Genomic DNA, 22,902 nt, shown 5'->3' on the forward strand with positions numbered 1-22,902 from the left:
TCTGGACTAATCAATTTCCCCTAAATGAAAGAAAGGGGAAATCTTAATGATTAATTCTTAACTTGAAATACTTAAATACTTGTCTCTCTTTTCTCAACTTCATCCTCAATGGATTCACTTCATAGATTTTTTTTTTCTTTACCACCCCCCCTCCCCCCCAATCAATTCAATTGTCATCCATTTTCCCTCAAAATGCCTTGCAGCTGAGTATCACAGAAACAAACAGAATGCAATGAAGTACATTCCTAAGGAATCTGGATTTAGTGATTGTATGAACAATAACCTTTACTTTTGAGAGCAATCCCCACTCTGACCACAAGGCAAAGTTTTGTTGGAAACATTGCTGTAGTTCCATCTCATACTTTAAACAGATACAATGATGGTCTCTCAAGGAGGAAAGATTTGATACTTTCTCTTCAAGTGTCACAATCATTAAAAATATGGTAATAAATACAATATTTTTTTTCCAGTAATAGTAAAGTAGCTGAGCTAAGTATGTCCATGAGCACTCAAACTAATGACATACTGTCAGTAGGTGTGTTGTTCATGTGTACAAAATAAAGGAAGGATTTGACAAATTTTAATGTGCAAAGTGATCAGTATCGAAACCATGGTGTTAAAACTATCCTAAACAATGAACTGTCCTACTGAGGTGTCTGTCCACTGTACATAAAGGTAGCTTAGACAATCAGATTAGATGAGAAAGTTAAGTTTATAAATGTTCAGCAAATACCTAAAGCTAGCAAGATATATCCTAACTTTTATTCTAATTGCCTTCAAGCAAGTGTAACCATGATTAAAACATTGTGCTTGTTGCAAGATTCTAAAGAAAAACAGACATTTAATAAAACAAATCCATTTTAGTATAATAAAATACATCAGGTATGGGATATTTTATGAAAATGTTTAATTCAACTGTTTCTTTGGAATGTAGTAGTCATAGTTTGGAAATTTAAGTTACAGTTCAGTTCTATGTGATTTTTTTTTTATGCTACTCAGTGTCTGAGAATACAAATGTCATTTAAAGTTAAGGCTTCGCTGTTCATTTTGAAACAACAATTTACAAGTGTCATATTGTCATAGAAAATAAAAATTTCTGTAAAAAAAATTTGCACAAAGTTTTATGATGGTACAAAACATGAAGCAATAATATACCAGTAAAATGAAATCATTTTACTACAGAAGATTTTTATAGTTTTTCAATAAAGAAAAAAATATGTTATTTTACACTTTAAAAATTATGAAACAATCTAAAACAATATAAACTGAACATTTTGTAACACTGCCTTTACAAATTAATAACTTTATAAACATATAATTTTTTTTTTAAATATATTTATCAGTGCAAGATACTTTTCAATGTAAAGTTGCAGTATCATTTTTCCTTTTTTGAAGGGCAACTTTCATTCTATTACCTTCAGAGAAATCAAATCTTCAGTGCTAGATCCTCATTATCATAGTAAGGTCTGAAGACCACAAAGGAGATACAATTCTTTTTATGTTTACTATTCTCAGTATGTTAAAAGATCACAGAAAAACAGACAAACAACCACCAGCTTTACTCTTCAAACAGACCGAGACCAAGAGCTGGTCCAGAGTCTATTGAGATCCATGGGAATATTTCAAAAGTTTTTGAGTCTGGGCTCCCCAGTGGGATTTTCTCTTCAAGGCAATATATAAATGTAACTCTCAGGCTAGTGGACTAGAATTGTTTTGAGCTAAGGAGAATAGATATTAACACAACTGAATCACACGGTGGTATGCTGAAAATAGTTTTGAAAAATCCTTTATCTTTGGGTTAATTAACTAGCTGCTGTGATACCATGATGGTCAACTTACATTGTAAGATATAAATGAAAATTCTGCCTCAGCCAAAGTGAGCTTGTCACTTGGGCCATTTCATGGTCTAAATTTTGGGCTTAATTTTCAGGTCTTACGTGCTCCGTCTCACCTTCTGGGCAACCCAAGGTCTAGAGCCTGGGGAGGTAATTCTTACAATTTAGGCAAAGGTATGATGACCTGAAGTGTGTGTTCGAATATTCACTGTAGTCTCTGCTCTCAGGAGTTCTTTGAAGTTGCAACTGTCCACTGTTTTTTTCTATGGAGTCTTCCTCTAAAATATTTTCGACTACCTACCTCATATTTTTAACCTTTAGTCTCCCTCCCTCTTCTTCAATTTTTAGGTTACTGGTTTCCACAGGATTTTCTGTTTTGTGATTAGTTTCTCTTTTATGATTGGCATTGTTTACATCAGTAGATTTGCTTCAAAACATTTAATTGAGAAATAGGGGTGTATTCTGTTGCTGTAGTAATTCAAGGGTGAATTAGCCCTTTTGTATTCCTAACCCTGGGCAGGATACTTCATTGCTCTACTACAAAATCAGTTTTGGAAAGGACTAACTCCAAAAGTCACAATCACTTCCCTGACTCTATGAAGGGAATTCAGTGAGGAGGGAGTTCAGGACTTTGCAGGACACTCCTTCCACCAGGTTTGCACTGGCTGAAGCTCACCTGCACTGGCTGTGTTGTGGAGCTCACTGCAGATGGCCTGGGGCTGCTCTCACACTAGTAGGAGGGGAGAAACCCTCTGTCCCCTCACCTCCTCCTGTGCTCTCCTGAGCACAGCATACTTGTTTCTTTTTACCCTTCTGGACCAGCTGCATAAGCTGTTGAATTTTATTCGTCCAATAATACTTGTCCCTAAATATTAAAAAATTGCCACATAATCGTTGAGCACATTTTCCTGACAGCTTAAATTAGCTCATCTCACTGAATCTATCACTATCTGTGCTTCTGGTCAAACAGAAACCTTGTGGTATGAGATTGTGGCCAGTCAGATATAACAGAATGGTACGAACATCCCCTACATACACTGTGGGATTTTATTCTGCCCTCAGTACCCATGTGCAAGCCAAATTAGCATTGATTAGCATGAAAATACAGGTTTACTGAGAGAACAGAAGTCTGATTCAGGTAGTGGCAGCAGAAGGAAAGTTTCTCATTTTAAAGGCAATTGTTTCAGTGAGGGATTCATTTTCCCTAGTGTAATTAACAGGCAAGTTGTTCAGGATAAAAGATGTGTTTCATGACTTCAGGAAAAAAGATACTGTCACTTTATGCTGTTAACAAGAAACCCAAAGTTCGACTTTGGAGGGTAAAGTTAAGAATTTTCCCTTATTTTTTTTTAAACACAAACTCTAATAAAATCCTTTGCCATTACCAGCAAGTTAAAGCTGCAGTTTTCTTTCCTTGGCAATGGCAAATGTTTATGCAATCTACTCAGAGAGAGAAAGAGAGAATGAGAAGAAAAAGGGAGAGAGATTTTACATTTGAAAATACATTCTATATGAAAGAACAATAAAAGGGGATATTGCAGCTTTATACAAAAGGGTCAAGAGACATGAAGTTGAAATACAGAAAGCAGAACAATCGAGCCAGGTGGTCAAATCTGATTAGCCCTTGCCTTGCCTAGGCTACTATCTTACCCTAAAATATACTTTTCTTTTAGTCAGTGAGCCATCAGTATATGATTAAAGACAAGGGCGCAACTGGAGAGAAGCAGAGCTGTAGTCAATGTTAACACAATGAGAAGCAGTACAAACAAAAAGGCACTTGAGAGGACATACACTAGCCAGTGCCAAGGACTTTTTTGTTTAGATTTTAGGCAGTACACTCGGTTACCAGTTGTGTCTGATGATGGCACATACTCTTTTATGGAGTTCACAAGCACAAAATTTAGTACAACACTGAAAAACATCAATAAAATTTGACTGTATTGCTTCGTAAACAGAGCTGACACACTATATCGGTACTGATGCAGCAGTACTTTCAAAAACATCCTAAACCCTCTTTGCCTATGCACAACACGAGCAATTATACACAAATACAGGTGCAGGAGTCCACTAAATTGCTGTTACTCCAATAATTTCTGGGCACTGAGCTACAGACAGCATGTCCATCCAAAGGACCCCACTGAATACATTTTGTGACAGCATCTTGGATTTTGCACAGTAAAAACAAAATTATCCATTAACGGAAAACAAAAGAAAGGGAGAGAAAGAAAGACAAAATGAACTATAAGTCAATCATACTTGGTCTCAACACCAGCATTTGATTATTTCAAATAAAACCAACAGAAAAAGCAGACTGTACATGATTCAGATTGTTAACACAGATTGGTGTCCATGTTTATCGGTTACACACTCATTGAAGCTCCTGAGAAAAGCTTGGCTCAGTGTCATCAATGCACTTTTCAGCCTGTACAGTAAAAGAAGATCAACAGTTCCCCAGCACGACCGAGCTATGTCCTTCCATCTCGATTCTCTGAAACTTCTCCACTCACTTTATACCTTCATGCTTCCGAGTAAGAATTCTGTGTGTTTAGTTTATCTTTCTTCAGTTTTACACCATCGACCAGTTCAAAATTGTAATTCTCCAGTGCAGACAAGTTCCTCTCTGACATCCCATTGTGCCAACAAGCACAGTACAGGACAACTCCACAGATGGCTCCTAAAAGCACCCCAAGTGCGCTCATGGCTATGATAGTAATAAGGATTGGATCTAGGGTTTTCAGGACGTTGCCTGGTTTCCTGGAGATGTCATCGTAGTCCTCATCTGTATGATATCGAGGCGTAAACCCTAAAATGGAGTAAAGAATTGCAAAATGTTCAGAACGGTTTGGAGTTAGAGCTTTGATTGATGAGTTGGAAATTTAGAAAAAGAATATAAAGGTTTTGGCATAAATTGCTACATAATTTGAAAACCTAGCTTCTTGGAGGGTATTCGTAAACAGCTGAAAACTATAAGGTGGCCCAAATTGTTGTTGATTTCTTCATACTGTTCTTCAGTCATTGAATCTGCCACATGATAGTAGGGTTCTGACTATTTCTTGATTTACATAGGAGTCTTGGGAAAGAATAACCAGACCTTTTGGTTATATTTTGCCAGTTTGTGGTATTTAGCTCCACAATGTTAAATAAATACTATACAGCTCAGTGTGAATACTTATAGTCTTAGACATTGATCAGGAATTTCCACCGAGTTTGAGTCTGTCTCCACTTCACTGACTTCAGGATTGGACTTTGACATGCAAACAGGGACAGAACTGACACAGCAGAGCACTCTGCCCCCTTGTGTAAAATATTCACTGGGTATCATAAAGTTTTCCCTCACCTTTTTCAGTCTATTAAGGACATAAAATAAACTTATAAACTTTGCTAATTGTTGCAGGAAAAGCAAAAAACTCTTTCAGGACAAATGCTGCTTTCACTGAAACCAATGATAACAATCCCATTGACTGTAACAGAAAGAAAAAAAAAACACCTAAACTCTATGCCTGAAAAAGTGTGACTATATTTTATTATTGGGACAATATGACAATTATGATCCATTTAATGATCCATTTACAGCTATCATCATTGAAAATGATAATGCTTTGGTAGACTGGTCATAAAATGACATTTTCAGCAAGGTCTGAGAAATGATTAGCCTGAAGAGTTTTGAGCCTAATTACCTAGACACCGCATGAGACATAAATTGTAAGATATAATGATAGTTTTTCTTCAGCTTTGGGCATGCCTTCTAGATAACAAAGTATTATGGATCTATAGCGTCTGTATGTATAGATGCATGCAATGTAACAAATATATAAAAATATAATTTTAAATATTTGAGATAGTTATAAATGATAGAAAGTCTGTGATTGTGTGCCATAGAAGAATTAAAATATGAAACCCTTGGTATAAATATAATCTTTTTTAGAATTTGATCTAGATAAATAAAAAAAAAAACAACAAATAGTACTATAAGCAGTTAAGAGAACCAATCTATAAATAAATAAATAAATAGAATACAAAAATTCACATGAAAATACACTTTTTAATTCATGTTCTTGTAACAATAACACAATTTTTACCTGTTTGATTACTTTCTGGGTCTTCTTCATCTATTTCATTCTCCACATCAGTTGATTCTAACGAAGCAAAGAGAATTGACATTGATTATTAAGGTTACAAACACTGATTGACTATCATGCTGGCAATAATGGTATAGCAGATTTTTCTGTGTCAGAGCATCATTATGTCAGCTTGACAGAACTGTTCATTATGATGGGCTCTGAAAATTAATGGAGAAAAAAGAAGGATTTAAAAACTCCTCTCCACCCAATCTTGGCAGAATTTTAGAGTTATCAGCAGGGGTTTTCCATGCCTAGGATAGAGAAATCAGTGTGATAAATTAGCATCTCATTCATTGTATTTACAATTTTGGAGCCCAATTCCATAACACTTCATCAGTGAAGGCATAGTTAATCACAAGAACAGTTTCACTGACTGCAGCGAGACCACTCGTGTTTGGGCTGCAGACTGAGCTTTTGGCTTTGGCTTCTAAAAGGAGGACACCGCAGAAGGATCAGGCAGCATGCCCTGCCTCTCCTTCCTGGTAACAGTCACTCTGGTAGCCTAGGATGAACCCCAGGAGATGGACTGAACAATAAAGAGACTGTACAGTCTTCTTATTTGGCAATGAAATTACCATGTAGTGGAAGCCTGTCATGTTATCCCCAAACGGCTGTTAGCCACAAAGGGTGAGGAACACCCTCTATTATTGTTCTCAGTTGTGCTGCCAACTCAGATGGCGTAAGTTTATATTTCTGATGCCGAAGCTTCTCAGTTCTATTTCCTCTCCTATGTGAAAGTCATTGCTTAATCTCCATCATGAAGGACAGGATTCAGTTTCTTGTGTTTATCTGTGGGTGCTGCTGCCAAATTACATGCAGTATGCGATGCAGATATGATCAGCAGTGACTGGAATAGCTCAAGACTGGCCAGAAATAAAACCTCTGAAATAGTGGCTCAAGAACAGCTTGGCTCAGATGTGGAACAGGCCATGATCTAACATTACTCAGTGATATATGTCTGGGAGCTGGTGACTGTAGCAAACGAGGCACAGCAACCTCAGTGCTGCAGAACAGCACAGGACAGGTCAGGGGCCATTGCACCATGCTTGCACATCCAATGTGGGTTTGATAAAAAAAACTAGGATAGTCTTCAAGTGGTAAATGATCTAAAAAGGGTGAAGAAATTAAATTGGAATTTTGAGCATTACTTAAGGCAGGTAAGAGCGTTAGGAAAAGCAGAATAATTTTAAGAGTACATCAATAAAAACACAGGGAGAAATGTGAGGATGTGAACATGCTGTGACCCATCAGTAGGGTGCCAGTTCTGAACCAACAGATTGCATCACTGCAGTACAAAGGTCAGCCTATGACTTAAGCTATGGACCAGATCAGGGTGTTGTCAGTGCAAAGTTTCTGATATAGGCAGTAATTATGTGTCCCTTTCTCACAGAAAAAGCAAACAGACAAATAAACAAAGAAAAACAACCAAAGCAAACAAACAAAAAAACAAACAGCTACCTAAGTAAATCATATTTTGGATGAGATATCAATACATTCTTCCTATTTGTACTTACTTCTGCAATCCTCTTGTGCTACGTGATTGTCAATATTAATATCGTCCACAGCAATTCCTCCATTTCCTTTTCCAATTTCTCCCTCTATAACCACCTAGCAAAACAAGATAATTTTCACATTGTTTTCATGTTAACACACAATTGAAGCATTCAAGAAATTTTAATTAGCTGTTAACACGTCTCCAGTTGTCACGATGCCATGTTACATATACTTTGACTGTGGCCTGTCAGTCAGCACTGTGTCTTTCTGAACATACACATGCAAATGTGAACGTATATAATGCCATAACTTCACTGAAGTCTTCTATATCAGCAGCAAAACTGTGGCAAGGATGCAGTTTTGTGACAGATGAGAAATGATTTCTAATGTATTTATTTGGCCTTCTATAACAAATTGCTTGTATCACTGTCATCTGAGATGCCATGAAATATGCCACTATTATTACTGTCACAGCAGCAGCACCTCATCTGTAGGTATAAACCTGTCTACATAAATCCTCCAGTGACATTTTCTGCTAAGGCGTATGAAACATGACCAGCAAGGTCTTATTGGCATCATCTCTGTCAGTGTAGCGAACAGCAGCCACACTCACCTGGTAGTGTTTCACAGACTTGTGCAGAAGAACACGTCCCTCCTTCCAGCAGTTTGCCTGGTGCCCGCTCAGGGTCCAGAGCACCTGGTCATATTCGTCTGGCTTTTGGTACCGCAGCTTGATCTTCAGGGTGCCGACATGCGGGCCGCTCATGTGGTACCAGAAAGTCATGCAGTGGGCAGAGTTCTGCGAGTAAATCACGGGGCTCAGCAGCCGGGCAACTTTGCCTTTCTGGCTTTCGTCAGCTTGTGAGTAAATGAAGTTGCCATCTCCTGCTGTGACAGAAGGACTGTGTTAGGAATAGTGACCAAATGTCATTTTCTTTGTTTACCTAATAAACCCCAGTCACAGCCACCCGTGCTCATGTTGCCTCCTGCCAAGTCTCACAGCTGAGGGCGGTGCTCTGAGAGCTCTGGGGAAGCACACGTGCTCCAAGGAGAGTTTATTTCTGCTGGCCATTGTCTCCTGTGCTCGCCAGGATGGCCTGTGCCAAGAATTGCTCAGGAAAGGATGCAAGAGCATGTTCAAGTGTGACAACGTATGCTGCAGTAGTCAGTGGGCACCTCTTAAGGAGAGCCAGTCCTCATGCAGCAGGCTTGGCAGAAATCCCCTGGGCGTGCTCCACACTGATTGTGCAAAGAGCTATTTTAATCTCTGTTTAGTCTGTGTTTGAGAAAGCAAGGTTAGAATGGAGCACTGGAGAATAAGATAGCTGTGAGCAGCTATGGTCTGAGATCAGGAACTGAAATCTAAACGGTGTTCCTAAATCGAGTTATACTATTGTCACAAATGGTGCCAGAGATATTCCCTTGGATTTTGGCAGTAATAAATTGGGCTCACATATTTTTGTGAGCCATTTTCCAGAAGATTAAGATTATGTTTGGTATTTTCTGAAGAGCAGAATGGATCTATGCATGTTGAAATCTGAACACTGAATCCCCTTAACTTTGAAAATCATTTGCTTAATCACACCGGGAGGGAAGCAGGGGGGAATGTGATTTGGTAACAAGATGCTAAGTGAGATACTGACTACAGTGAAGCGCTTGTGATTTGCACTAGCAAAGCAGTCATTTCAGTCAGCTCTTGAACAGCCTATTTGCAGAGGATTAGGGTAGAAAAATACAAAGTTCACCTGTTGTGGGTGAGGAAATTGCATACATGATATAGTCACATAACAGGATGGAAACAGCATTTACTGGCATATTTATTTGCCTATATGTTCTTTCCAACTTTGCTTCTGTGTAGAGAGCAGCACAACATGTGTGCAAATCTCATCAAAGAATGGTGATAGGGAAATCCAAAGGGAGGAAAAAAGAAAAATAATCTCAGATGACCCAACTGGCCAAAATTAATCATAATGTACATTTTGAAGTGGTGTATAGAATATCCTGCTGTCATAAAGCAATTGCTGTTGAAGATCACTTCTGTGGAGTTTCTTCAGCTTTATGCAAGTAAAGCTGAGAGCAAGATATACCTGGGGATTGCTCATTGCTGTTCTGCCAACGTGCAAGGTGGCTTTGCTGAAGTATGGCACTGCCATCCCAACCACGCCACACTGAGGGGTGTGGTTGGGATGGCAGTGCCATACAGGCTGCTTGTGGTCTGTGTTTGCACCCACTCCACCCAGATGGCAAATCTGCCAGGTGAAGGTGCCCTTGGAGTTGAAGGAAAATTCTGGACAATATTGAAAGTGAGTGTAGCAAGCAGCAAAAGGAGCTGCCTGGAAGACTTATTGAAGTTACAGTTAATGGAATGGATAAGCCTTCTGCACAAGCAGGGCCCAGCAGAAACAACAAAATCTCATTTGAAAAAATATCATTTTTTCATCTCTTGATTGAAGACAGGTTCAGTCTCTCTATAATCCTTGGTGGCAAAGTGCAGATAGCTCTCATTTCCAGAATATTATTGCAGTGCTGGGTCAGGAACTCTGTCTTCATTGTCTTAATTAGAGCTTTACTTATGCATGCCTTTTAGATTTTGTCAGTCTCTGGCTAACGTAGCTTTTAACCTCCTTTCAATGTCAGATCCTACTGAGCCATTTCACTTTACTTTACATCAATTTTTCCACCATTACAGCCTTCACTTCAGCTAACTGCATTTAGTTAATTTGATGCCATTTATTTGTACAATGCCATTTATAGTCAAAGTATTATAAGTTTCTTTTTTTTTTTTTTCTTTCTCTGAAACTACTGTACTTGTCTTAAGATTCAATTGAAAATGTCTCAGAATTTAAAAAGTCCAATTTTGTCTAATTTCCTTGTCATTCTCATTAGGCAAAGGGGTTGCAGAAGTGGGAAGGGGGGGTTCATCTCTAACACATTTGATTAATCTTCATGTATGCAAGGGAGAACACTGAAGTGAGAGGCTGTGCAGGTCACACACTACCTCCCCTTCTCCACTAGCCAGCAGCATATTTATTGCCTAATTATGCAAAGCCATGAGTTAGATACTACAAAACCAACCAATCGATTTCCCAGGGTAATAATTCTGGAAAAACTCTGTGTGAGCAAAGGGATCACTGTAATCTTCACCAACTCTTGTTGGAGAGGAAGAGGACATGGAAACAAGTCCATCGGGGAAGTTTTACTTGCAACACCTTTCTGTAGCAGACAGTAACTATAAACAGGAATAGTTCATGAGGTTTGTTCAGGATGGTATCATTTCTTAAGTTATATTTGCAGAATATTTGGCTATTCTTTTTATTTATTTATTTATTTATTTATTTTCCCTATCCTGGATGGCAGTTATCCAAAGTCTAGTCAGAAGGAGGGAATATCTTCAATTCCTGACCATAAATGATCTTTATTCCCCAACAGAAGGGACAATTATGGTCAGTTGTGTCTACATATAATGGATCAGTTTGCCCAGACTTATCTTTCCCACGATACATATTTTAGGTATAACTCATGCTCCTGCGGTTTTGGAAGGCATCTTGGTATAAAACAGAACAACTTCTTCCCATGTAAAATGCCTAAATCATGAACTCATGATTACCTGTGTGGTCTTGAATTGGACCAGTTTTGCTGGTCAGAATTGCCCACTTCAAATCCACCTGGTTGTCATGTTCCCAGTGGCACAAAGTCTTGTGAGATCCCCAGCCAAACCCACAGTTGAAGTTGTATATTGGCAACTCTGCAGGAAAAGAGAGAAAAGAAGGAAGGAAGTATGATTATTAATTGCATTATTCAGATTTTTCATTTCAATACCAAATGTATTTATTTGATATTTAAGGGAGTCGTTCCCACTTGAGAGTCTGAGAAGCCATAACAAAAGCAGCCTTTCTAGGAAAAAGATGAAGAATGGCTATGTCTAGTAAATGAGATATTTACTTTTGTTTTTTGTCTTTTTATGAACCATATTTTGTGATATTATGTCATTAGACTAATTCATCTGATTTGCCCACATTGTCTGGTAACTCTGTTGTAATATATATGACTCAAAAAGAAAGCTCTGGCTTATCAGATACATTCACTGGTTGTTAATACACATTTGCACCATAACTGTGCAACAAATCACAATAAGATTTGGATAAAAATAAGAAAAGTCAGGAACACTAGTGGAATGTCCTTGTCCATAAAGGATTTCTGGTGAAATGTATAGCATGTGGCTTCAGTGAGAAACAGTATTTCAGCATCTTCCAGACAAACAGGCCCACAAGATGGCAGCATTGAAATGGACAAATTGAGACAGAAAAGGGACAAATGTGGCTGATTGCCAAGTGAACTGAAAATAAGCTTCAAAACAAGCTCCACGTAAAACAAGGGAAGTCTGGTATTATGGTCAGGATGAGATCATATCTTGTTTTCAGCTTCTTTTCAATTCTGCCCAAAGGTTTAATACCTAGTAGCTTATTTTATTCAATACAACTTGGAATTTGGTTGGGAAGATTATACAAAGATAGCACATAAATCCCCTATTTCTAATTTTCAGAACCATTTTGAAATCTTTTGGGTTTTTGATTTCTACCCCACTGGTATGAACTTTTACCTCACCTTGAGCAATGGCAACTCCCACTAGAGCAATACCCTTTCTATGGCAATGTTACCAAATTCTGAAGTCTATTCTCAGACATGACTCGCGCCTTCTTAAAGGAAAAATACTTAGGTTTAATTTAACGAGATGCTTTGTGCAAATATGAACTGAGAACAAAGGACTCTGTGCTCCCTTCACTATCAGCTCTGGGGGAACAATTGTGTTCTTTTGCTATCTCTCCCATTAATTAAAAATAAAAAATAATAATAATAATAAAAAAAAAAGAAAAAGAGAGAGGTAATGTAAAACTTAGAATGTCTTTTGTTTATTGTGGGAAAATACGGAGAAATGTGGGAAGTGAGCTGGGACCTGCAGCCAGGCAGACCTCTGAGGTGGATCTCCTTCAATCTGAAGAGGCAAAGACCTTCTCCACACAGTGAGCTGCCCAGGGAAGACTGGAAAGACTTTTGAACTCACAACCCAGATTTTAATAGGAAGTAAACTAGAACTGTTATTTTATGAACCTCAAAGAAAACCTCAAGTGAGTAGGTTAAGACAGGACAGATACAAAAGGGGTTCATCTATTACTCTCTCCTTGCCCTTGTTCAGTGAGACCTTGCTCCCAGACAAAGTTTTAACTCAACTCACCATATTCCTGCATGGCAGCCACGGTGCCCTCTCCCCTCTGCCCCGTCCCCTCCTCCAAAATGCCCTTCTGTCAACAGAGAGGTCTGGGTTCATGGCAGATCCCATCCATCCCCTCTGCTACAGTAGCTCAGCACTGAGCTCTGTCTCTTCTCCTGCCTTTCATCTGCCCCATCCCGCCCACCGCCCCCACCCTCCCGCCAGCCTCCGGAGGGGTCTACCCAACATTGTCACGGATGCGGCATCCTAACTGGGAACAAATGAATTAAACAGATACTGTCTGTTGAAGGAATTCAATGTGGAGAAAACGTGTTTCCTGGCGGACCCCAGCCCTTTCTAGGAAAGGGGAAGATCGTGGTGAATAATCTCTCTTTGGGCTCACAATGTTGAAGAAGCAGAACTCAGCCTGTGCACACATGGGTACAGAAAGGCAATTCATTATGTTTCCTACTTCAGTATATGTTTTTTTTTTTTTTTTTCTTTCCTAGACAATGGGACTGTGATCAAAGAGCTCTTGTCCGAAAGGGGCATCTGAAAATCACAGGGATTTTTTTTTAAAAAAGAAACAGAGTGACATTGAAATGAATTAAAGGGTTTTAAATTTGTGAAAAATATCCTTTCATTGTCAAGGAGGCCTAGAGAGAGCTGTATTGCATGGCTTTGACATCAGAGCCATGAAACAGAACTTTAAAAAAGGCCCTAGAAAACCTAAAACAAAATTAATCTTATTAATCCCAAAGGATTATATAATGCAAAGCTTGTGATAGCCTGTGTGGTATTCAAACCAAAAGAAAGGAGAACAGTAGTAGAGAGATCACATATATTTGAAGATGTAACAGCATAAATGAGCATATAGCACAAAGAGACCGAAAGGACAGGGATTGTTTGACTCTGAATAAAAATAAATAGCAGAGGACACAGGAGAAATATATAAATAGGTGAAGAATCTAGAGAAGGAAGATTACAATGTTCTGTTTTCTCCATTTCGTAGCCCAAAAACTATGAGGCATCCAGTGAAGTTCAATACTGATCAAAGGAAATACCTTCTCATATAGTATGAACAACACTGCTTCCCTTGAATGCTGCTAAAGCTAAGCACAATTTGAAGAGAACTGGACATTGAAATAGATGAGGAAAATATCCAAAATTTAATCGTTAATTCTAAAATGTAGGGAGTCACAAAAGCCTTTTGCTTCATGGTTTGAAGCAAGCTCTGAACACTGGGATTAGAGTGAGAGCTTCAAAGCAGGACTAAATTTCACAGCACCATCTAATAAAGATTTTTTTTACACTTTCATTTGAAACATATAGGCCAGTAAACTGGCAAAGAGCCTAAGTCTGATATGCTTTGGCCATGCCTGTGTTCCTTGGCTTTGGTCTCACAGACAGCATAGAGTAACATAAAAATGAACTTCTTTTCCACGCAGAAGTTAATGAGAATCCCCTGAAACTGAGCAGGACTAGGCATGTAACCTGCTCACAGTCAGTTACTTTTGGCTAGGCCCTTACTGTTTTCTCAGAAGTGATCATGTTAATGCATTCCTTAGACAATCACAGCAATGGAACTGAAGGTCAAAGGCAAGGCATTTCAGAGTTCTCTCATTTTATGGGCTCCTTAAACATGCCATCTCTTATTGTCTATTCTTAAGTCTCTTCCAATACTTCTCCCAGGGACCCATAAAAAGAAAAAATAGACCTGCTAGCCAATTAATAACAGACACTTGTAGCATCAGGATAGGTTCATTAGTCGTATGGACAGGAGGACTGTCCCAGGAAAAGATATAATAGTTCAATTCTTCTATTAAAGGTCCCAGGGGGCTGATACAGTAGTTCACAGTAAGCTACAGGCAATCTGTCCTCTTCTTTGTCCTTGAACTATAGCTTGGCAGCTCTTGGGGAAGGAAGGAAAGCAGAGAGGAAGGAAGGATGAGTAGCATTTGGTGGGCTCCCTTTGCAGCACTGGCCCGTTCCCCTGCTAAGATAATTCCCTTGCCAAGAGGTGATTGATCTTGGGGTTTGTGCCTATTGAGAGGATGAAGAAAACCAGCTATTATGTAACTAAATAGCACCACTTCAGATGAGAATCTGAGAGGGAGGTGTGACGAAATCCCATATGTCTTTTTGAAAATGTAGGGTACGTGATACTGAATTAAAACAGATTTATCCTCTCAAAGAATAACCAACAGCTGTACTTCTTGACCACATCTTGCTCACAGCTGGAGCCATTACAGCACATGAACAAGAAAGTCATTTGAAAATCTAGTTGAGTGAGTTTCTTGCAAGTCCATTAATCTTTTGCAGCCCACAGACTTTGACATATTTTTATAACTCCTCTGACAAGAGGCAAGAAAGAGCATGATGGCATTAAAAATGCTATGAAAATTCTCTATAGGATGCTCTTGCCAAAGGGTACATCAACATTAAAATGGGAAATTACAAACATAATTTGGACCACTTCAAAGTAGTATATTGGGTCTGATTCTTATTTGCATTTCACCTTTTTATACTGCTTATGCTGGTGGCATAGAATTACCCTAAATTATAGTAAATTTTAATTTAAGTGCTTTAATATCCCTTTACATCCCTTTATTGATGCAAAGTTGTCCTGCCATAAATGAGGATCAGACCTATTCTATCTTTAAATTATTTCTTTGTGTAGATTTTAACCTCAGGATTTCTTATTTATGTTTTCCTGAAATACCTCCTACATGTATGAAAAACAAGATAAGTTACTTCTTGAATACTGCTTTACAAAGGACTGAGCTTACAGTCTGAGAGCACATAATGTAAATAAACTGCTTGCTCTGGATGTAAATAGCTAAGAGTAAAGAGTTTCAGATATTTCTGTGGAATTAAAAGAGATGTGTTCAAAAAGTCTAGATGTTAGTGAGTCGTAGGACTGAGGCCTGAAAGGTATTTATCTTGACAGACAGGTTTGCTAAAGGCACCTTTTTAAGTCTGAGGAGCAAAGTAGATTTTATCTTAAAAAAAATCAAAGCTTTAAATATTTTCAGCAGTTTGAAATCATGATTCTTTTTTATTTTCTTACAATTCAGTCCCCCTGAAATGAACTGCAAAAGTCTCTGATGGAAAGCTTGTTTATAAACAAGGCTTTCCAGCTATTTGCACTTAACTGTTTCCATAGGGTATGAAAGCTGGTGGGAATAGGATAATCTCAGGCTTTGACACACACAAGCGTGTTAGTCTGGGATAACAAGATTAGGAGTGTTTGCAAGCATGAGTGCAGGCAGGAGGACAGCAATACATGGTGTTAGCACGTTTTGCAGAAGTACCTATGCCATGGCAGGAGCTGGTACTGAGAGGGCTGGGAAACATGTCCCAAATCACCGTGGCATGAGCTGTTGTGGCTGGCAATGGCATGCATAGCTCATGCAGGGTTACCCGCAGGAGCCTGCATCTTGCATCTGTTCCTCAATAGCTCTTTGGCTTGGAGGTCACCATTTGCCTCGAGGTGTATTAGCATCTTAAGGTAAACCTTAGGGGGAATTATGGCTGAAGCTGAAGGCTCAGTCCTTGGTGTGTTAAATGGATACCTTGTTCAGCTTGAGAATAGCTGAAGCGTGCTGATCCCCTGATCCTTGGCCAGCTGGGGCCAGGGGGGCCCAAGCAGCTCTGTAGCTTCAAGGCCAGTTTAAACTATTCCATTTGTGGCTGCTGTAGCAGGCTTTTGCTCCCTGCAGCATGGCCTCTGGCTCGGACACACTTTCTTGTGCCAAAGAGGTTCAGCCGTGCCCCCTCCACAGAGGGAGATGCGCCACCACCATGCCGAGAAGGCTTTCCCCATGTTGAGGGGAATTTCTGGCTGCCCCTTTTGGGGAGTTTTCTGGCTAGTTTTCAGTGAGGGATTACGAAGCAGCTGGAAATCTTTATGTCTTAAACTGCAGATTCGGGAAACCTTATTTATTAGCATCTGACTGAATTTTGTCTATGATCTTTGTAATGTGCTGCCATGTGGGAGCCTGGGGTTTGGGATGTGAACTTGTCCCTTATTCCCCGGAAGGAAATAGCTCCTACCAACACAATGCAGGGAAGTAGCATTGGCATGCTCTGAAGGGAACCTCATAAACTTCTTCAGTAGAGAAAAAACTTGGCTCATCATGCAGTAAACGAAGGTGGTGCAGGAGGGAAGTAAGGAGAGAAAATGAGGATATCTTCATCTCTGGCAGAAACAGTCAATCTATTATTGGAGAGTCCCACCCAAGCCAAAGGGATTAAACACAACCTGTAACTGCATCTGGCACTGTGGAGGAGCGAGGAAAACTGCATACCACAGAGGCACTTTATGAATTTTCAATTAGCATTTGTTTAAAAGCAAGAAAACAGTCAAAAGAACTGTAAAATAAATTCTTCATTTCAGCCAAATAAAAAGCTACAAGATCGTTTCAGACAGAAAAATCCAAATGTTCTACTCAAAAAACACTGCGATTCCTCCCTCCCCTTCCCCAACCTTAAATTTTGGGGTTGTGGGAGAATTGCTGGCTGAGGGAGAGTAGCACAGAGAAGTGTCTTGAGAAGTCAATGGTACCCCTCAATCTGCCTCACTCATACAGCAGGGCAGAGGTAGAAATAGTATATGCTGACCAAGCAAACTGTACGGCCCTGGAGACAAATTTTAGGGACAGTAAAAGCAATATCAGAACACAGAGGCCAAGAGGGGGAACAATGTCAGAGAGAAGCCAGCTCTATCTCTTTAACAGCTCGACACCACTGGTGTCCTGTAGGAAATTTTTGCATTATTAGTACCTTTCTTCTACTTGAAGCAAAAGAAGTTTGTGTCACATAGTTGAAGAAACAATGATAAACACTTACCCACCCTGTTAATAAATCACTTGCAAGACTGTGCCTGACTGTACCTTAATGGAGGAAATGGGAGTAGCTGAAAACTGACCTCCTTACCGCTCTGCAATCAGTAATGCACAGAGCTTTAAACTGCTGTTCCCAGTCTCTACGGCTCAGATTTTCTGCCCAAATGTGTCCACTCTTCCACTCCCAGTAAATTGTACAGGATATTAAAAAATGCTATGAAAGCTGTGGAAGGAGCAAAGTAAGGATTTTAAAAGCTGCTAGTCATTGTATTGATTAACTAAAAAGGACCTGCTGCCAGTGACAACTTGTTTCTCCCTTTTCAAGTTTGTGGTAACAGTTTATGTAACCCCATTTTGAGAAAAATTGCTAGAAAACAATATTGTAAAACTGCCAGCTCCCTGGTGGAGAAAACTGGCAAACTTTACTTGTCTTAGTTTTGTAAAACCATGTATATAAATAGTGAATGGCTTGTGTGGCTCTGTTTTTGTTTTCCTGGAGTTTGCAAACACACTTTGTGTCACTGACATGCCACATTTAGAGACAGTGCACTGTGTGATTAAGTTAGTTCAATTTTGTCAGCATTTGGCATTTGCTGATGCAGAAGGAAATCTTGTTCTCTACTGTGTCTACATGTGGATGAAAGGAATAAAATATTTACTGTACAGAGCTGAGAGACCAGATGCTTCTTTGCTTCAGAGACTTTTAGGGAATGGGGAGTCAGGAAGTGCTGCAATTCATTATTTTGTCTCTGGCATGAAATTTGGGTATGGAATTTATTACGTTTTTCATAAGATTTTTTTTCTTTTTACCTGGTTGTAATGTGTTGTCTATTACTGTTGGCTTTTCTGTATTCAGCACTGTAGTACCACCTGGAAAAGAAATTATGCATGTCATGATACATGGGACACAACAAAGGACACAGCAATCATCAGGAATATCCTATATATAAATCTGAAATATTACCACCTTTACTAGACATGTAGGCAACTAAGTATGTGAAGCATGAAAATGTGACATTAAAGGTCTGGTTTCCTTTATAAATAAATAAATAAGAAAATTAGATTTTGTCTTTAAATAAAGCTTTCTGTCTTTGGAGTCCTTGCAAACACCAACTAATCAATCCTTGCCATGTCCCTATGGTTGTCATCACTTTATAGAGTGATTTGCTCAAAATCACATGGGATGTCAGTGACTGACCTCCCTAGCCCCTCTTAACACTCACCAATCTGTGCATTCAGCTATGACATGCTTGCCACATCAGAGACCTGAGATCCTCCAGCCCCTGCTGTGCTGGGTCCTCCCTGTGCATTGCTTCTTGGCTATGCTGTGGCCCCAGCTCACAGGAGAGGTGTGTGGGAATTGCCCAAATTTTGGCTATCATCTAAGGCAGGTTTCACTTCTGTCTCAAAGAGCAGGAGGAATTAAGAACTTTCCCTTTGTCTTCTTCTTCAAGCAGTTGAAGAAGAGGTGAGCGGGGTCATGGCCCTCTCCCTAAGCCCACTACTTTTAAAAATACTTGACTTTTTTAAGGTAAGCCTCATATTGATAAAGGAAACAAAAAGTAAATTAGCACAATTATAAATGCGCAGCGGGGTGCTGATTACCAGTCAATGGCTTTTCTCTTCTCTAGCAAGCAAGTACTTAAGGCATTATAGAAAGGATGACTAAGATGACTTCCAATGAGAATGAATGCCTGAGCTATATCAGCTTTATGTTTGTGAGAATGATCTGATGGGAAATGCTATACGCCACGCAAATAGAGCAGCTCTGTATGGGGTCCAAATAGAGCAGGAAGGAATCTGGCCTACAGCACAATTATAGTTAATTGCAAGGAAGGCTTCATTGTGATACTCACATATGTGCGAGTACCATCAGGGAAGTGACTCTAGCAGCCGTACCCGCGAGAACGCAGGCGCCACGCTCACACTGGCAGAGGATGGAAGCGGGGAAGGCACTGATGAAACCCTTCTGCCTTTCTCTGCTAGCCTTAATGGGCCATGAGATTTACATACTTTCCTTCTATGCATTTTGGAGTAAGAAAAGAATATTTGCGATGAAATTATTGGTAAAATCACTTCTGTGCATTTTTGTGTTACATGTAGCATCATAAGTAAAACACTGAATTTCTGCAGTGTCCGCAATTGAGCATGCACTGGCCAGAGTTTCTAGGTGGTGTAGTAAATTATACTCAAGTGTCTGCACTTTGGTAGAAGGGCAATGTAGTAATTTTCAATTTTAGTAGTGAAAAAGGTTCAGTTCCCCAGAAAGCTGGTGTTCAGGAAGGCTGATGGCTGCTCCCTTGTCTCAGAGGTTATAAATGTCTCCCTAAGCACAGCCTGCAAAAATTGCCAGAGGGAGTTTCTTCTGCTCAATAACCTTTCCCTAAGGGATATGTGGGATGCAGTCCTGAGCTGCCTGAAGCACACAGACTATGAGCAAGTGGAGAGGAAGGTGCCTGCATAGATCTATCTCCTTCCCCTCGCACAGCCTCTATGTGAAATGTGTCTCTACCTATTGGGTCTTGCAAGACAACCCTCAACGTAGGGCTTTGCAGGAAGCCCCAGGGTTTTCTGACCTGACTCTCTGCTTTCAGAAAAATAAAAAAAATACAGTGTCTAGTAATATTGAAAGCTTCCTGAGCTACCTTAACACGATACAGACTATTTTATCAGACTCCCTGCATGGCTCTTTTTCATAAAGAATAAGATTCATCTGGAACACTGATTTGAAAAGCAGTGACAGTGACTGTGCAGTGTCTTTTCTGCTCAAGAATTGTTTTTCAATATTTGATTTGCAACATGCATTTACATGAGACATTGGCAAAGCTCAGAAAGCTGAAACTGCACTTTCATTTATATCTGCTGTTGGATGTTCTACTTGGCTGCTTCCAAAAAGCTGATCTCTCTCTTACCTAAGATTTCCCAAAGTCCTCTCGGACAGCTGTTGCCAGGTTTTAATGCTATTTTATGTCATGGATATAAGAAGCAATAAACATTTATTAGATAAGCACACCAGGGAGAGGTGATGAAATAACCTGTGTTGCTCTGTCCAAAAATAAGCTTAGCTGCTGTAGCAGTATGGATCTGCTACAGAAAGGTCTCCTCAAATGGGCCCAGAGCTTCGTGGAGCAAGTAACCTCCAAGAAGAGAAAAAAAAAATGTAGCGGTGCAGCTGTATCAGAAGGACAGTGGCTTGGTGCAGAAGAGAGAAAACATGAAATTTAAGAAGCTTTCTCCCTTCCAAATGCAGACTACGCTATGTCCCTCCCTTCTATTTTTCTGCTAGTGATGGCAGTTTGGAGAATGTCAGCCCCTCTGTGTCAGTAATGCAGTGCTGGTGGGGAAACTCATGGAAATGTTTCCGGTGGTGTATGTGTGAGTATGCTTTGATGAAACAAATCTGCTTTGTTTCTGTCTGAGAAAGATTTGGGGCTGATATCTGAGTCCTACGCTAAATTTTAGGTGTGGAATAGCGTATGTATCTTCAGCTTAAACAATATTTCATTTTGAGATCTTCAGTCTCAGACAATAAATCTCAAAAGGTTTGTCCATCTTTTTTCTTAATAAGAGGAAGTTTGATTAGGACATTTGATTAGACACAATTCCTGCTCAAAAATATGCCCTCTGTTCCAACTAGTCACTATTATTTGCTTCAAAAATTACATAGCTGAGAAAACAATCAAAAGTATTGTCATATATAAAAGGCAGATGCCTATGTTTTGACAGCACTGACAATACAAACTGCATACCAATGTCCGTTTATGCTGAGTGATTAAATCAGTGCAAACATTTAGCTGGTTACTGGCGATGGGTATGAGCTACAATGAAGCTGCAATGGAATGAGGATGGTTTCTGCACCTGTCAGTTGGTAGTCATCACCTGTGCCACTGTGACAGTTCGCCTGGTCATCATCACACTCATCTACAGGCTTGCCTTCGGAAACGGTAGGAACAGCCGTAGGAGCTGAAACAAAATCCAGTTGCTTGGTTAAAAAGTGTGCTGGAGAATCAACGTGCAATTGGCAGTAACATTTAGATGAGTACCATATGCTGTCATTGTGTGTTGTTTTTGAGGAAAGGAACAACTCTACTTTGCAGGTTAGTTAGTATTTCTTTGCAACGGGAAGTACCTGTTCTGCCTCCTGCCCTAGGGCACTCTGCTGTGTCTGAGCTCAAGGGCTGAGCGGAGCTGTGCAGCAAAGCCCTGGACTGGCTGATGAGTGCTTGTTCCTAAAAAACTGGAGTGAAGGTCTGGCACAGCAGAATGGGAGTCTCAGGGAAGGGTAGGAAACCCATGATTTTATTGCATGGCCAAAGCACCAGTGAGTGGGCCTGTACATAGCAGCAGGAGGGCTGCGTGCTCAAGGTGGTGATTCTGCAGCACCTGCCACACTGCCAAAGAAGCCTCTCTGCAGAGCACGTATAAGAGAGGAAATGTCTGAGCAGAGTCCTGGTAACAGTGGCAGGAAGGCAGTATGATGTAGAATCACTTTGTGCTCAATGAGAAGATCTGGAAGAAGTTTCTTTTGTTTTTATTGAAGTTATAAATAAGTAAGACATCAATGATGTCAGTCATCCCTCCTGGCCACCTGCTTGCTTCTCACTGGTGATGACTTTCCGGTAGCTGCTCCATAACCAGTAAAATCTGACCTTCGTTATTACAATTAAGGTCTTGAGATTTGTGAAAGATGCCAGAAAATATATCTAAATCCCAGTGTCTGCAAAACATATCACATCTGGAAAATCGGGATACGGATACCTGGTGTTATGTTTAAGTTTTATGTTCTAAGTATAGTTCCCTGGCTTAAGATAACCAGACTGGGAACATGGTCCAGGCTTCGCCTGTTGTCAACTACCGTTATTTTCATTAACAATGCTTCACTGTATTATTAGCTGTACAATAATGCTTCTCTTCCTTGGATTCTTCTTTGTCCTTCTACTGCCTCCAGAGTCCACTGGCCACATAACATACTAAGCACTCGGACTCATAATGTCAGAAGGGATGGTAGTTTCAGAAGTAGCTATTTTCTGGGGTGACACAAGGAACCCAACCTGTGCTTTACAGGTATAATCTAGCCCTAGTTCTTCTGTACACTTCTGTACCTGTTATGAATTATACAGAGTGTCTGTTCCCCATATCTCTTTAAAAACCCCTCTGGGAGCTCCCTCTAGCTTTCTACATCGAGTTGAGTTTCTTATCTTGATCTTCATGCCCCTGTATAGCCTCAAGCTTGCCTACATCCCTGCCATCATTTCATATAAACCCCCTGGGATGCTCGGAGCACACAAAGCTTCCCCTTGCTCATTACTGCTGGAGAGCTGATTTCTACTCTTGTCTGTGCTTATCTCTATGCTTCTTCTCTCATCTCAGCTCCTGTCCTCCTCAGGAAATCTTAA

General features: G+C 39.8%; 1 protein-coding gene across 4 annotated transcripts in view; it reads right to left on the reverse strand.

The window, feature by feature from the left end:
* Nucleotides 1-890: 890 nt before the first annotated feature.
* The window catches only part of NRP1 (neuropilin 1), a 115,753-nt gene continuing 93,741 nt past the window's right edge, over nt 891-22,902 (reverse strand). The window contains exons 11-17 of one of the 4 annotated variants that reach the window (XM_027450533.3): nt 21,386-21,469; nt 18,317-18,376; nt 11,058-11,195; nt 8,064-8,335; nt 7,471-7,564; nt 5,915-5,971; nt 891-4,638 (exon numbers count right to left, since the gene is read on the reverse strand). In XM_027450533.3, the coding sequence (XP_027306334.1) occupies nt 4,352-4,638; nt 5,915-5,971; nt 7,471-7,564; nt 8,064-8,335; nt 11,058-11,195; nt 18,317-18,376; nt 21,386-21,469 (992 nt within the window). In that variant the 3' untranslated portion in view covers nt 891-4,351. Of the gene's footprint in view, nt 4,639-5,914; nt 5,972-7,470; nt 7,565-8,063; nt 8,339-11,057; nt 11,196-18,316; nt 18,377-21,364; nt 21,470-22,902 lie in introns of all 4 variants that reach the window. The other 3 variants (XM_027450532.3, XM_027450531.3, XM_038173580.2) reach the window with 3 other exon arrangements.

The sequence above is a fragment of the Anas platyrhynchos genome, chromosome 2 (assembly GCF_047663525.1).
Source record: "Anas platyrhynchos isolate ZD024472 breed Pekin duck chromosome 2, IASCAAS_PekinDuck_T2T, whole genome shotgun sequence".
Lineage (NCBI taxonomy): Eukaryota > Metazoa > Chordata > Aves > Anseriformes > Anatidae > Anas > Anas platyrhynchos.